This window comes from Clupea harengus, chromosome 25 (assembly GCF_900700415.2).
Source record: "Clupea harengus chromosome 25, Ch_v2.0.2, whole genome shotgun sequence".
NCBI lineage: Eukaryota > Metazoa > Chordata > Actinopteri > Clupeiformes > Clupeidae > Clupea > Clupea harengus.
In genome coordinates, this window is record NC_045176.1 from 11,477,178 (window position 1) to 11,490,299 (window position 13,122).

The following is a 13,122-nucleotide window of genomic DNA, read 5'->3' on the forward strand; positions in this document are numbered from 1 at the left end:
ACGCTGGTGTGTGTATGTGACTCTGGTGTGTGTATGTGACTCTGGTGTGTGTATATGACGCTGGTGTGTGTATGTGACTTTACCTGGCTTTGAGCCCTCCGCTATCGATCCGTTCCAGATCTGGTGGATAAATTCGGGCCGGTTGTCGTTCATGTCGATGACATTGATCACGATGTCGATGGGGTTCTCTACCTGGTTGCCATTGAGGTCCACAGCGTGGGCCCTCAGCTGTATGGAGAGAGAGTACAAACATGTAAATGCAGCCATAGGCATGCGTGGGCACACACGCCCACAGACAGTCACAGTCACAGTCACAGCTACAGCATGCCGTACCTACTGAATGCTAAGCCAATCAGAAACCACCAGGGTACTTTCCTTTCAAGCAATGAAGCCTGGACCAGAAAAGCAGCCACAAGCTAACCTCTAGCTTTTCTCCCTCTCTCTCTCTCTTTTTTCCCCACCACCTGTGTGTGTGTGTGTGTGTGTGTGTGTGTGTGTATGTGTGTGTGGGGCCTGTGTGTGTGTGTGTGTGTGTGTGTGTGTGTGTGTGTGTGTGTGGCTCAGAACTTTTGTGTGATTTTCATGTTATCGTTGGACTGCATTCCCCCTCTCATTCTAACATCTGTCTCCCATTGTCTCAAGGATAAGAAACATAAAAGAATAGGATGAGTGGATGGAGGGTGGAGGGAGGGAGAGAAGAACGGAGAGAATGTGAGGCTTTATCACTTCTCTTTAAAGTGCAGGGCCCAGAGAAATGCTCCTGCCCATTAAGCAGCCATTACAACCTGCAATTTAGTCTTGTCTGCCACTTGCAGGTATGCTTCTCCCATACCAATGCTCCTATTGTTGCCACCATAAAAGAGCAAGAGGGAAGGATGCCTGACTTCAAGAGAAGCGCACCTTTCTTTCCTGCCATGGCACCGGGGGGGGGGGGGGGGGGGCTTTTGTGCTGACGTTAGTGCTCGCCCCTCGTCACTCCCAAGGCCTTCCAACTCGGATGCCTGGAATTGATTCGTCTGAATTCCCAGAAGGTCGTGCTGAACTTCGTGTGTGTCCTCTAACACTGCTCCTTCACTTTGTTTCACTTTAAAGTTCTCTGCTAATCGAACATGCACGAGCGAGGGGCCTTGAGAGCGGCGTCTCGGAGCCTTTCGGCAAAAAAGAGGAATAATACCTCAGGTACCTCTGGCATTTAATAAAAGAGCTACTCCGTATATTCGTACTATACTCTTTTTGTCCTCCCTACCTTGACGCATTGTATTGTTCATTATAGCTGTTGAAATGCTTTTTAGTGTGGTTTGCATTATTTGTGTGGATGTGGGGCGCTCGACTTACGTGGAAGTTGGAGATGTGCTCTCGGTCCAGGGGCCTGTTGACGGACAGCTCTCCGGAGACGGGTTCGATGAAGAAGATGCCGGTGGGGGGCTGATCTGCTCCTGGGCCAGTGACGCTGTAGCGGAGCGAGCGGTTCTTATCGTGGTCGGACCGGATCTGCTCAAGAGACAAGGTGTCAGGAGTCATTTCAATCATGTTCAGGGGGTGCTGGCTCCCCCAAATGTAGGTCACCATGAAGATGTTCTGCGTGTGAAAAGCTATCTTCTGTCTTTTATCTCTCCCTTGTGATTTTCAAGTGCCAGATGGCAGGGTTTTTTCATGGGTGCGAGTATGTCTGTGTGTATGTGTGTGTGTGTGTGTGTGTGTGTGTGTGTGTGTGTATGTGTGTGTGTATGCTTGGGCTACATTTGCGTGAATGTCTGATAGTGTGTGTGTGTGTGTCTGTGTGTGTGTGTATGTGTGTGTGTATGCTTGGGCTACATTTGTGTGTATGCTTGGGCTACATTTGTGTGAATGTCTGATAGTGTGTGTGTGTGTGTGTGTGTGTGTGTGTGTGTGTGTGTGTTTGTCTGTCGACTGTCCGACTACATGTATGAATGTGATAGTGTGTGTGACTGTGTATGTGTGCAAATGTGCTCAATCTCTGCCCCTCTACCCTCTCGTACCGTGACAAGCGTCTGAGGGAAGGGCCCTCTGGAGTTCTCGGGCACGTTGATGGGGGGGATGACCCAGTCCCTCTTCATGCGTTTCAGCTGGCTGCCGTCATCGGTGTGCCGCGACGGGAACACGATCTCCGGCAGCCTTGGAGCCACAGCCGCCACCGGCTCCGCATCAGGCACCTGAGAACAACGAGAGAGATCAGAGGTCAGACTCCAGAGGACAGCGGTGAGGTCTCAGACCTGTCACGCCGCACATTTCAGGCCCCTCTCCTGTCACAGGCGCCAACCGATCTCACGTCAGCGCTAGGAGACGAGACAGTTTATGTCAGCTAGTGAGGCGTGGTGGTTGGATGATCAGTTGATGAAAGATGCTGTCATGTTGCACGTACTGAGCAGAACTGATGATGAAGGCTTAACGATGCCCTTTTCAAAAATGGACTGAACTGATTAATTACATACATATTTTGCATACATTATAGCATTTCACATATTTGTGCAAACACAGGGCCGATTGGCATGAAAATAATTTTGGATAGATGAACTTTAAATTGCCACGGAGGCAGTCCAGAGATATGGTCAAAGTCCAGTAGTTGCCTTTGAATTTGATCAGCATTGAAAATCCAACACAGACACACACACAGCTCGCTCCAAAAATGAATGGCTTCCCAGAGGCGCCTTGCAGTCCTCTCTGGCTGTAATGAATGCAATTTTAAACAAAAGAGGATGGTACCTGCAAGCCGAACATTAAATACCCAGATGGCTCAAATTACCTATGCTTCTCCACAGCAAACAGTTTGAAGTAGAGCCAGAAGAGTCAAAGTAACCTTGAACGGAAAAATGGATGAAAAAAAAAAAAATAGCACAGCCACTGAAATGACAGCCACCATCTGAGAGGAGCCATCATTTCTTCAGTTCTACTCTTCGCTCACAATCAATTACTGCCACTGATTGCTGACTCCAACTTAAAAAAAAGTTATTCTGTTTTGAAATTCAGACGAAGAAAGTTCGGGGGGAGCAAACATGAGATGAATTACTGCTACGTACTGACATTCCCACACAGTGCCCCATAACCTCTCAATCTTATCTCAAGGATTGTTGGGACTGTGTCTACTAATCATGTTTGAAATCCAATTATCCATTTTCCACACATTCCGAAATTCACAGAGGCGGGTCCGTCATGTTAGTGGTGGGACATGACTCAGAAATATCTATTACCCAATTAAAATGGGGGAGCTCAAGTGTGGTAATTATTTGTAACCTGCGTCTGGAATGATGAATGATGTAGGGCTTTTGTGCTGCTCAGCATGCAGACCTGGAGGTCTCCATCGGAGGCTCCTCATCACCCTCTGTGTGTGTGTGTGTGTGTGTGTGTGTGGACACGTGTGTACACAAACTTACTTTTGAAACAACCTCTATACACACATGCTTTTGAAAGCATATATGAACTCTCTTCTCTTCTGTCTCCTCAAGTCCACCTCATCACATCTCATGTAATACATGTATTGACCAGCGGTGACATGCTACAATATGCATCTGTTTAGGATCAACTAATACAGAACAGGTTGTGTGACATAATTGATGTCAACGACTAACTGTTTAGCTATAATGCGGTCCCAAACACACGTCTCTAGAGAACAGTGTAGAGTGTACAGTGTACAGAATCACTGTAATGATTTATGCACACAGACAAGTGCTTTGTGTGTTCAAAACAAACTATTGAAGAACAGTTGACTAAACCAATATTTTGTTTGCCCCTGAATAACAATTGCGATCATTAGCCTGGTCTTCCTAAGGTGCTATGGTCGCCTTGGCCGTGGCCATATTGGAGGTCATTAATGAAGAAATCGCTACTCGTCATTGATTTAAATGCTCCCCCAGGGTTGCTGTGCTCACTGGGCACTAATAAAGAATGTAATCACTGATGTGATTAGTGAGCGCCCCATGATTTATGACAAGCTTCATGTTGACGTATCGCTTATTAACACCGTCCCAATGCTCAAAAAGTCGATGGAGATTTCATTATTTACCCTATAAAGCCTTCGACGACATCTGCCTTTGATCAAAAAGATGGAGCTTCACGTCCGCATTTTAAGAGGACATCTGGGGCCGTACCCATACATCACCAGGACCTCTCCCCTCTTACACACAAACACCTACACTCTACTCAGTTCAATCACGGGGTCGGTCAACCACCTCACCAGCACCTGAATGTCTATGGTCTTACTGCCGTTCCATCCACTACATCAGTCACTGTATTGTGTTATTACTAGAGATGCAACGGTACTGTGGGTCCACAGTTCGCTATGTATCACGTTTTTTGGCCCACAGTAACGGTACGGTCTCGGTGTCTTTATATTTGAGACAAAAATAAAATCACCCTTTAAACAATAAACAATGTATTTTGCCTCTAGACAAATAAAACGTTTGGCAGCATGACTGACAAGACCTGGTTTCTGTTTCTAAACATTTTTTTTTACATTGTATTCGACTGACGGGCCTGCTCCACGGATTTAGTTTTACTTTCACTAATGTTTCAATGTGTGGTATTTGGCCTTCTAGTTTCTTTGTTTTTTTTTGTTTATCCGTCAAAAATTGTTGTTGGAAGGGAAAAGCGAAAGATTGTTGTATTTTTCGGTAACGATTGGACTCCCTACTCCACCTGGGATAGGACTGATGGCAGTGATGGCAACGTAAATGAGTCATTATGTAAGCACTGGTTCCACTTGTGGGTATCATACAAAACTAGAGCAAATTGAATGGAACTAATCAGACTTTATTTTTACCCCTCTGTGTGTTCGTGATTACAGAGTGTAAGTGTGCCAGCATTTCCTCAGCCATTGCTTCTGGGTGGTGACATGTACCTCTTCAAACGAATGAGAACCATGACTAATGATATCATTAAAATCACATACCTGCAGGAGACACTATGCTAAATGAGCAGCGAGGCCTAACGACGCTGTTTACTGCCACCCCGATGAATGATGCCAACCCAAGTTGTATTTTTAAATAGCCTGATCACCCACCAATGACATGAACTGCAGCTATCTGCTTTCAAATGATTTGCTATTACAGAGGCCTTCTCCTGGCTAATGGCTAGGCAGCTAAGACAACAGCAATCTTTTCCACACATAGTGGAGTGTTGCTGTATGAATTTTCTCTGTATAATTTCAAAACCATTGCTTTAAAGAAGTGTTATAAAGTTTTGGTCTAGAACTAGCGAGTTACCTACCTAAAAAGCATACAAACACTACCAGCAGCCCAGTGGGCACTGATAAAAGCTAAAAGCTAAGATAATGTGCTAACTGGTGTCATTTGGCAATATTTTTGGCAATGCTGTGAACGATTTTCTTACATTTTTGTGGGTTGTTCTGACCTGGACTACATAGTACATAGCGTGGATGGCTAGTGGGATCGACAGGTGTGTTTGTCTGTCCTTCACATGACCATATTCCTTTACAATTCATTTGAAGATGACACCAAAAGTGCTCATGAAAACAAACCTCAGAGAGTGGTAAATTGAGAATATTGAGAATTGAGAATATTTTCATGATTCGACATACTTCTATTCAGTGTGTGTTGGGTTAATTTGTTACCCTATGCAAAAAATGTTCCTCCGTCTATAAATACATTCATCCTGTGAAAGGGAAGGCGAGGACAAGTGAGAATGTGCAGTACTGGCAATTTACACCATTCATGACAGTGAGAAAACCCATGTATTACTGAAATACACCCTGCTCCGATGTGCGAAATGTATTTACAATCAAGCATGAGTTCTTCACAAGTGCTTTCAACGCAACACCAGGCTGGTCGAGAGGCTGGTTGGCTGGCTGGGGGTTCGCAGCCAATCACTATGGTGACTGATGAGAGGCGAATGTGCGCAGCCAAATGTTCTATCCTGGCTTTCTGATCCCTGGAAACAGATGCTAGATGCCCCTTAAATCACCGTAAGGGGGGGGCATTTCATTTGGAAACGAGTGTGCAATAACGACCTCGAACATGGGGAGGCTGATTGGAAACGAGGTTTTACGACGAGACATTTTGCATCTGCTCACACAAGCCACTGGCTGTGTTGAGTATATGTTTGCGCCGGGCATAAATTGACACATTAAGTTTTAATTGGGGAGCATTCATCCAGTCACATGGAACACCTGTTACCATTTAGGGGATCAAATGATCTGTGAATGCACTGGACTGAGAAGGTGTGCGGAGCCGGGTGTGGGTGCAAGTGTGTTATCTGTGTGCTAACGCACTGGTGGCCCTGAATGCGGGTTCAATATGAAAACTTCTCAAGGCTGATCAGGAAGACGTCTGTCCTTGGTGACCCACCTGCGCACGTTGACCTTTGGCCGGAATCAGCCTGACTTCTGTCTGCCACTGCTCGCCAGTGGCCTCATCCCGTGCCTTGATTACCAGGGGCGAAGACCCGATGGAGGAGAGGCGAAGGCTGCGTTGGGCGTACACCACCCCATCCGTCTCCACCCGAAAGGCGTCCGGCTCGCTGCTCTCGAATTGAACCCGCCCACCTCTGCTGCAGTCCAGGAACTTCACTGGAAAACAGGGAGAGACAGAGCAGGAGATGATTTTTATTCCACTGTACATCAGAGAGGTGTGTGTCTCTTTGTTTGTGTGTGTGTGTGTGTGTGTGTGTGTGTAAAGCAGTGGTATCGGTGACAGTGGTGCGGGTGGAATGCTAAGGTGCTGAGAGACAAAGAGAGGCCTCTTCACAACCTTCTCAGATTGTGCACTAGACTTGGCACCGAATCAACTATTCCTAGTCTCATGCATAATGGATTTTGGGCTGCGCCCCAAAGGTATTGCTTTAAACAGGTATGGCTTGAAAGGGGTGGGGGGACGGGGGGTGGGGGGGGGGGACGGTGAATCCAAAAGAATGTACTGCCCTGAAGGATACTGACTGCATTACAATGAAGCGACCTCAGATGCTAAAGCATTTCTGACATTATACAGAAAAATGACAAATTAGAGAATGTTTAGAAAACACATAAATTCACTGTGGAGATCTAAAAGTCTCGCTCCGGCAGAGGTGGTGCACGGTTTCTCCTGCAGGCATCCGTAGCTGTGAAGCCAAATGTGATATCTCTCGTCTGTGTTCTTAGTGTGAGATTCACACATTCACACACACACACACACACACACACACACACACACACACACACACACACACACACACACACACACTTGCACGTACAGGTGGTCCTCTGAGACAACCTGGTGTCTGACATCAACTCCATGCAATTTCCATGTGAGTGGCTATGAAGCTGAACCTCCTGAAATGCCTAATATACTTCCCTGTCAATCTGTTCTACTGCACACATGTACACACACACACACGCACACACGCACACACACACACACACACACACACACACTGTGAGCTGTCCTTGGCCTGCTTTCCCTGCTGTTTGCAGTGATTTGGCGCACAGACTTACATGTGCTGTGACCGTGCCTCAACTCTTATCATGCCAAAGCAGCTAAAAGTATAGTGACTGCATCTATTCACAAGAGCTCTGTGGTCCCTCCACAGTGAGCCACCATGTTTTACTGAAGTGAATCTGGAGCTGCTGGAGCTGCTGCTCAGAGTTTGAGCTCATGATTGACTTTGTGGAAATACCAGGTACCATGAGAAGAAAACTAATTTCAAATTCTTTAAAAAAACAGAGAAATGCTGAGAAATGTAATCAAATTAATTCAATGAAATTAGCTTTGGGTGGAAGCTGTAGAGTCGGCGTATGGCACCATATACGGGTCAGGTGCCCTCCAGGACCCAGGTTTGAGTCCAGCCTGAGGTTATTTCTCGAGCCCATTCCCCATATCTCTACAATTCACTTTCTGTCTTATCTCTCCAGTCCTCAATAAATAAGGCTGGACAAGCCCAGAAAATGAACTACAAAAATAGCTTAAATTAAATTAAAATAAAAGGAATTCCACCCACTATAATGTATTTCAGAATCTGTGTATTTTTCAACCCCAGAGTAACAGTAATTTAGCTCATTTTGAATGAATGAATAGAAAAGTGTGTCTTGAAAATTATACAAAACAAAACCAATTACCAATCACAGTTTACTGAGACAAAAAGGGGCTGAATCTCATAAAGAGATTTGTTCATATCCAAACTTAAAAATAAATCTTGTCTCGTAAAAACAACAGTGGGAATACTAAAATGGCCTTGGATAGAAGGGTGGTAAAGATCAGAAGTTGAAAAAACATGAAATTGTTTGGTCTCGCACCTCCTACAGCTGACACACAGTCTGCACCCTGAGGGGGGAAAATCAGGCTTTTCTCTCAAAACAAACCCGCCGCATTTCACACATTCGCACTCTCAGACAGACAGAAAAGTGGAAACCAAAGAGGTGATCAGTGAATACACACCTGCTTTATACACACTCTAAGATTTGAGAACAAAAGAAACGACACTCAAGCTGCAAGCGTTCTCTACCAAATGAATAGAAACGCAATTCTAGTTTCCTTGATGGTTAAGATAAAAAAAAAAAAATAGTTCATCAATTCAGGGCACTTCCCATTACATTTGCTGTTTTGTGTTTCGAAGAAAGGGCATAATGCATATGTAATACCACGTCTATCTGAGGCAGTTCTACAGCAGCTCCACTCATCTGCATGGTGATGAAAGGCCATTACCATCATGGACGGGGCATGCTGTGGACACATTCTTTGTGCCCATGTGAAGCCCTCTGCATATATATCGACTGTTCCTGCATCACTGGCTCTGTTCAGGCTGGCCCCGGCCATCCAATTAACTTTCCCTTTTTTTTTTTTACAGCAGCGTTTGAAACAAGCGCAAGGCAGCCTGGGGCTGGTGACCTTCATCAGCACATGGCATTTCTCCTGCAGCCACCTGAAGGGTCTGAAGTCAGTGGCATTCCCACACCCAGAGCGTGGTGCTGCTGACTCGTGTGCCTTTTTGGACACATATCCGTAGATTGAGGAAAATAATGTAAACAAATGGGGACGCAGGTGAGTATTCAAACGGTGTTGTTCCCAAAGGAAGTGTGTGTTTTTCTTTAGCAGGAGAATGGATTCATTTCATGGGAGAGATGGGATCTTTCTGCCCTTCATATCTTTATCCATTTAATCCCAATTCACCTTGATCAATGTAAGGGCTGACACAAAGCAAAACACTCTAATAACATTCTACCTCCCGCCCCCTTCTCTCTATCTCACTCAGGAAGTACACAAATCAACATCTAGGGCTATAAACTGTGTACAGAATCAGCCGGTATAGCCTAGATATCCAGTACATTCAGATGACGCGGACTGCTAGCAAGTTTTCATTCCCTTCCATTCGTTTCCAAATACCCACAGGTGAGTCTCTGTGAATAAAAAGCATGCGGTGCTCTTAGGTTCAAGGCGTATTTGGTAACACAGAATTGACACAGGCTAGCCCCCACAATTAGAACCATTGGAGTGCTTTCATTTCTGTGGGGTTCGATGAAATTACTTCCCCTGTGAGCCTATTAGAGCCCAGTTTGAGTTTGTGAGGACATGTCTTTGTGTGTGAACTATGTGTACTTTATCACTTCTGCCTTAGGGGGAGAGTGGATGAGATGATATTTCTTTGTGTGGTTTCTGAGGCTTGTAATGTCTGTAATACCCATTATGGATGCTGTGCTTGTGTGTGTGTGTGTGTGTGTGTGTGTGTGTGTGTGTGTGTGTGTGTGTGTGTGTGTGTGTGTGTGTGTGTGTGTGTGTGTGTGTGTGTGTGTGTGCCATGTCTGTGTGTTTGTAGGCACACAATAGAGTCATCTAGAGCTTTTGTGGCTTCATGACTTAATGTGTGTGTGTGTGTGGGTGCTTGTGTGTGTATTTCACACATACGTAATTTGGCATCATCATTGCAATACATGTCTATCAGCATTACTGTTTATGGCAAAGGAAACTGATGGGAGATCAGATTATATGGTGTAGCTCTAACAGCTGAGGAGAGGAATGCAGGAGTGTGTTTGTGTGTGTGTGTGTGTGTGTGTGTGTGTGAGAGAGTTTGTGTGCGTGTATGTGTGTGTGTGTGTGTGTGTGTGTGTGTGTGTGTGTATGTGTGTGTGTGTGTGTGCGTGTGTGTGTGTGACTGTGTGTGTGTCTGTGTCTGTGTGTGTATAGCACCACATCCACATATTCACAAACATATAGATTCCTGTAAACTTCATGGTGTGTGGTAAAGCTCTCCCTAAATGCTGCTTGTCCTGCGCTTAATCAAAGAGAGCAAATGACTGTGGCCACCTCTGCCCCGCACTCGGCCTCGATCTGGGCGTGCCTCTAAGGTGCGTGTGGATTGAGCTCGTAGCCCAGTCTTAACACCTCCGGGAGGCCCCCCAGCACTGAGGCGCCACGGCAATATGTGAATAAATTCCCAGCAGGCACTGCAAATTCCAATAATAATGAATGGGGATGTCCAGCATGCGTCTATTCATTTATCACATGCCTCTGCTAGCAGCTAGCGGCACCAGCCGCATACCAATCGCGGTGGCTGAGCTTGCCCTGTGCGTCAGAATTAATTATTTATCTGGTGCGTTCTTTCGGCACGCAAACGGAACTCCTATTGTCTCCGGCCTGGGTGGGGGGTCCCGTCCCGCCCCGTCAGACGAATCGTCATGTCCGCAGAGATAAAGAGCTATTCGATGAGCTCAGAAATGCCGATGCAGCAAGGGGGCTACTGTTTGCAGGGGGAAGGGGGGAGGTAGAAAAAAAGCCCCCCGTCAGCAGATCGAGGGGCCCATCTAATGCCCCACACCAACCCCAAATTACCTCCAGCTCAACGAGCCCATTCATAGCCCCCGGCCCCTCCCCAACACTCACCCCTCTCCACATCCCCACACAAAAAGCCCCAGCTCTGTATCTCTCTTTTGTCTGTTTCATCACGTGACACAGCCAACTTAGACTAGCACAAACAGAGAAAGTGAGAGAGGGAGAGGGGGAGAGAGAGAGAGAGAGAGAGAGAGAGAGAATGGCATAGAGATCAACGTGCTAATTCACCCTGTTTATGCAAAAAAAGCATACGAGACATTTCTGCTCAGGGTTTTATCAAAAAAGATAGAAAAAAAACCCTCTTAGCACATTGGTGTCACATCCCCACACACTCCTGCTTCAGTCCTCTTCAGATTGGTACATGGCCTTTCACAAACTCCTCCACAGACTGCAGTATGGCGAGGCCCTCTGCGGCACTTGTGAGTGTATTAACTCACTTGACTCTTCACGCTGGCACACTTGGCTCACCAAAGAGGCGAGGCTGGGTTGGTGGAGTCCCTGGGTGGGGGGTAGGGTAGGGTGGGTTGGTCATGGTGGGCTGTTGCAGTGACACAGCCGAGGCCCGTCACATACTCCGACGCCAGGACATTAGGCCCATTAATGGGCTGGGGGGTGAGGTCACTGGCAGGTGCCAAATACGCCGCGTAGGTGCTTCATCAGCGACTCCTCATCCCCCTCACCCTCACCCGGGGCAGAGACGAGGATGCCTCTCCACGCTCGCATTTCTGTCAGGCAAACTTCACCAACACCAACCCACCACCCTCCTCTCTACTCTTACCCAAGCCGATATATTATTCAGGAACAGTGATAACCAAATCTGGTCCACCCCACCCCATGCTGGCCTGGTATCTAATGCAAGAGGCGGCACATCCACCGTAGAGTCACACTCCCGGCCTGCCTGCTGAGACACCCCTCAGACACCAGCTGCCACCGGAGCAGGGAAACGGTCTCTCGTTTTTATGAGACAGTCGCAGACACTTACGTCTGAATCCAGATCGGTTAACTACGAGATACAGCCCTCAATTTGACTCTGGAGGAGAGTTAACTCCCTTAATCTGTTCAAAGCACGGCACAAGTTGCTCCGCTTATTTTCCAAAAAATACAGCCTCTGAGGAGAAACTTCCTTCGACTGCCTTTTTCATTAAAAGGCTGGTAAGCATCGAAACAAACATTTCACATCATGTTATTTCCCTATTCTGTCAAAAGGTCTTGTTCTTAGAGCGCACATTTTGACACATTCAATTACATTTCTACTGAGGAACCATTTAAGGGCACTTTCTATGGCTGGTCAATATGAAAAAAATCATATTCTGGTATTTTTAGGCTAATGATTTATATCACACAGAAATACCTATCTCTGAGAATGCTTCTTCAGTTGTTTTCAACAACAACAGACTAAACAACAGATTCAAATAGAGTACAATTACAGGTTTTAACCCTACAGACACCAGCAAAGTTCTAAAACACTGCTGCTGATTCCTGGAAAATCAAAGAAATATTGAAATACTTAAATTAATTAAACAATTACAAGTTGTCAATTAAAAGATAAGAATCAGATCTTTTTAATGGTATGACATTTATTGACTATTGTAGTGACACTGATTTCACATTACACATACCGTGAAAAAGTGATGTGTTATAACCCTGTGTGATTATAATCTGCCATCAAACACATACCTTTATTCACCTAACCACCGACAAAATTTGCAGTAGGCAAAGCACAGCAATCACCAGTTAATGTTGTAACTGACTTTAGTGTTTGTGTCACCCAACACAGAAAGTAAGTTCAGTTTCCAATAGCGATTGAGTCCCTTCTTGACTGGACAGATGTGGCCGCTTCCATGCAGCTATTTCGATGATAGTTGATACATTATAAGAGAGACGGCTACATTCTGAGTTGTTTTGCAGAGGGATATACACAGAAAAACGGTATCAAAAGATACAAATTGTGGGTGAATGGTTCATAGACTACCTAAACATGCGCTATTTAACACTAAACAGAACCCTCCACTTTCTCGTGTTGGTGACTGGCACAGAGGTGACACTGATACAATGTAAAAACGTGAAAAGTTATATAGATCCATAGATATTGTGTCTACTCAATGTCTACTCACGGGTCTGAAGTAGATATAAGTCGATACCGTTTACAACTCTTACATTTATGGAAACATGACGGACGGCTGTTACAGTGAAATATAGAACTGCCATTGCTGGCCACCATGGGGTCTAGAGGGATCTCCGCAGACACAGAGGGAGAGTTAGGGGTGGGGTTGTGCGGAGAATGTGAGGAATGAGACAAAGAGGAGCAAACACTGGCAGAAAAAACAAGTTATGTACCGCAACATCAAACTAT

At 45.7% G+C, this 13,122-nt stretch overlaps 1 protein-coding gene across 1 annotated transcript in view; it reads right to left on the reverse strand.

Annotated features, from left to right (window-relative positions):
* The window catches only part of LOC105900637 (cadherin-2), a 61,614-nt gene that overhangs the window by 16,914 nt on the left and 31,578 nt on the right, over positions 1 to 13,122 (reverse strand). Inside the window, exons 3-6 of the mRNA XM_031563332.2 lie at positions 6,321 to 6,541; positions 2,001 to 2,174; positions 1,336 to 1,491; positions 84 to 228 (exon numbers count right to left, since the gene is read on the reverse strand). Coding sequence (XP_031419192.1) covers positions 84 to 228; positions 1,336 to 1,491; positions 2,001 to 2,174; positions 6,321 to 6,541 — 696 coding nt within the window. The remainder of the gene's footprint in view (positions 1 to 83; positions 229 to 1,335; positions 1,492 to 2,000; positions 2,175 to 6,320; positions 6,542 to 13,122) is intronic.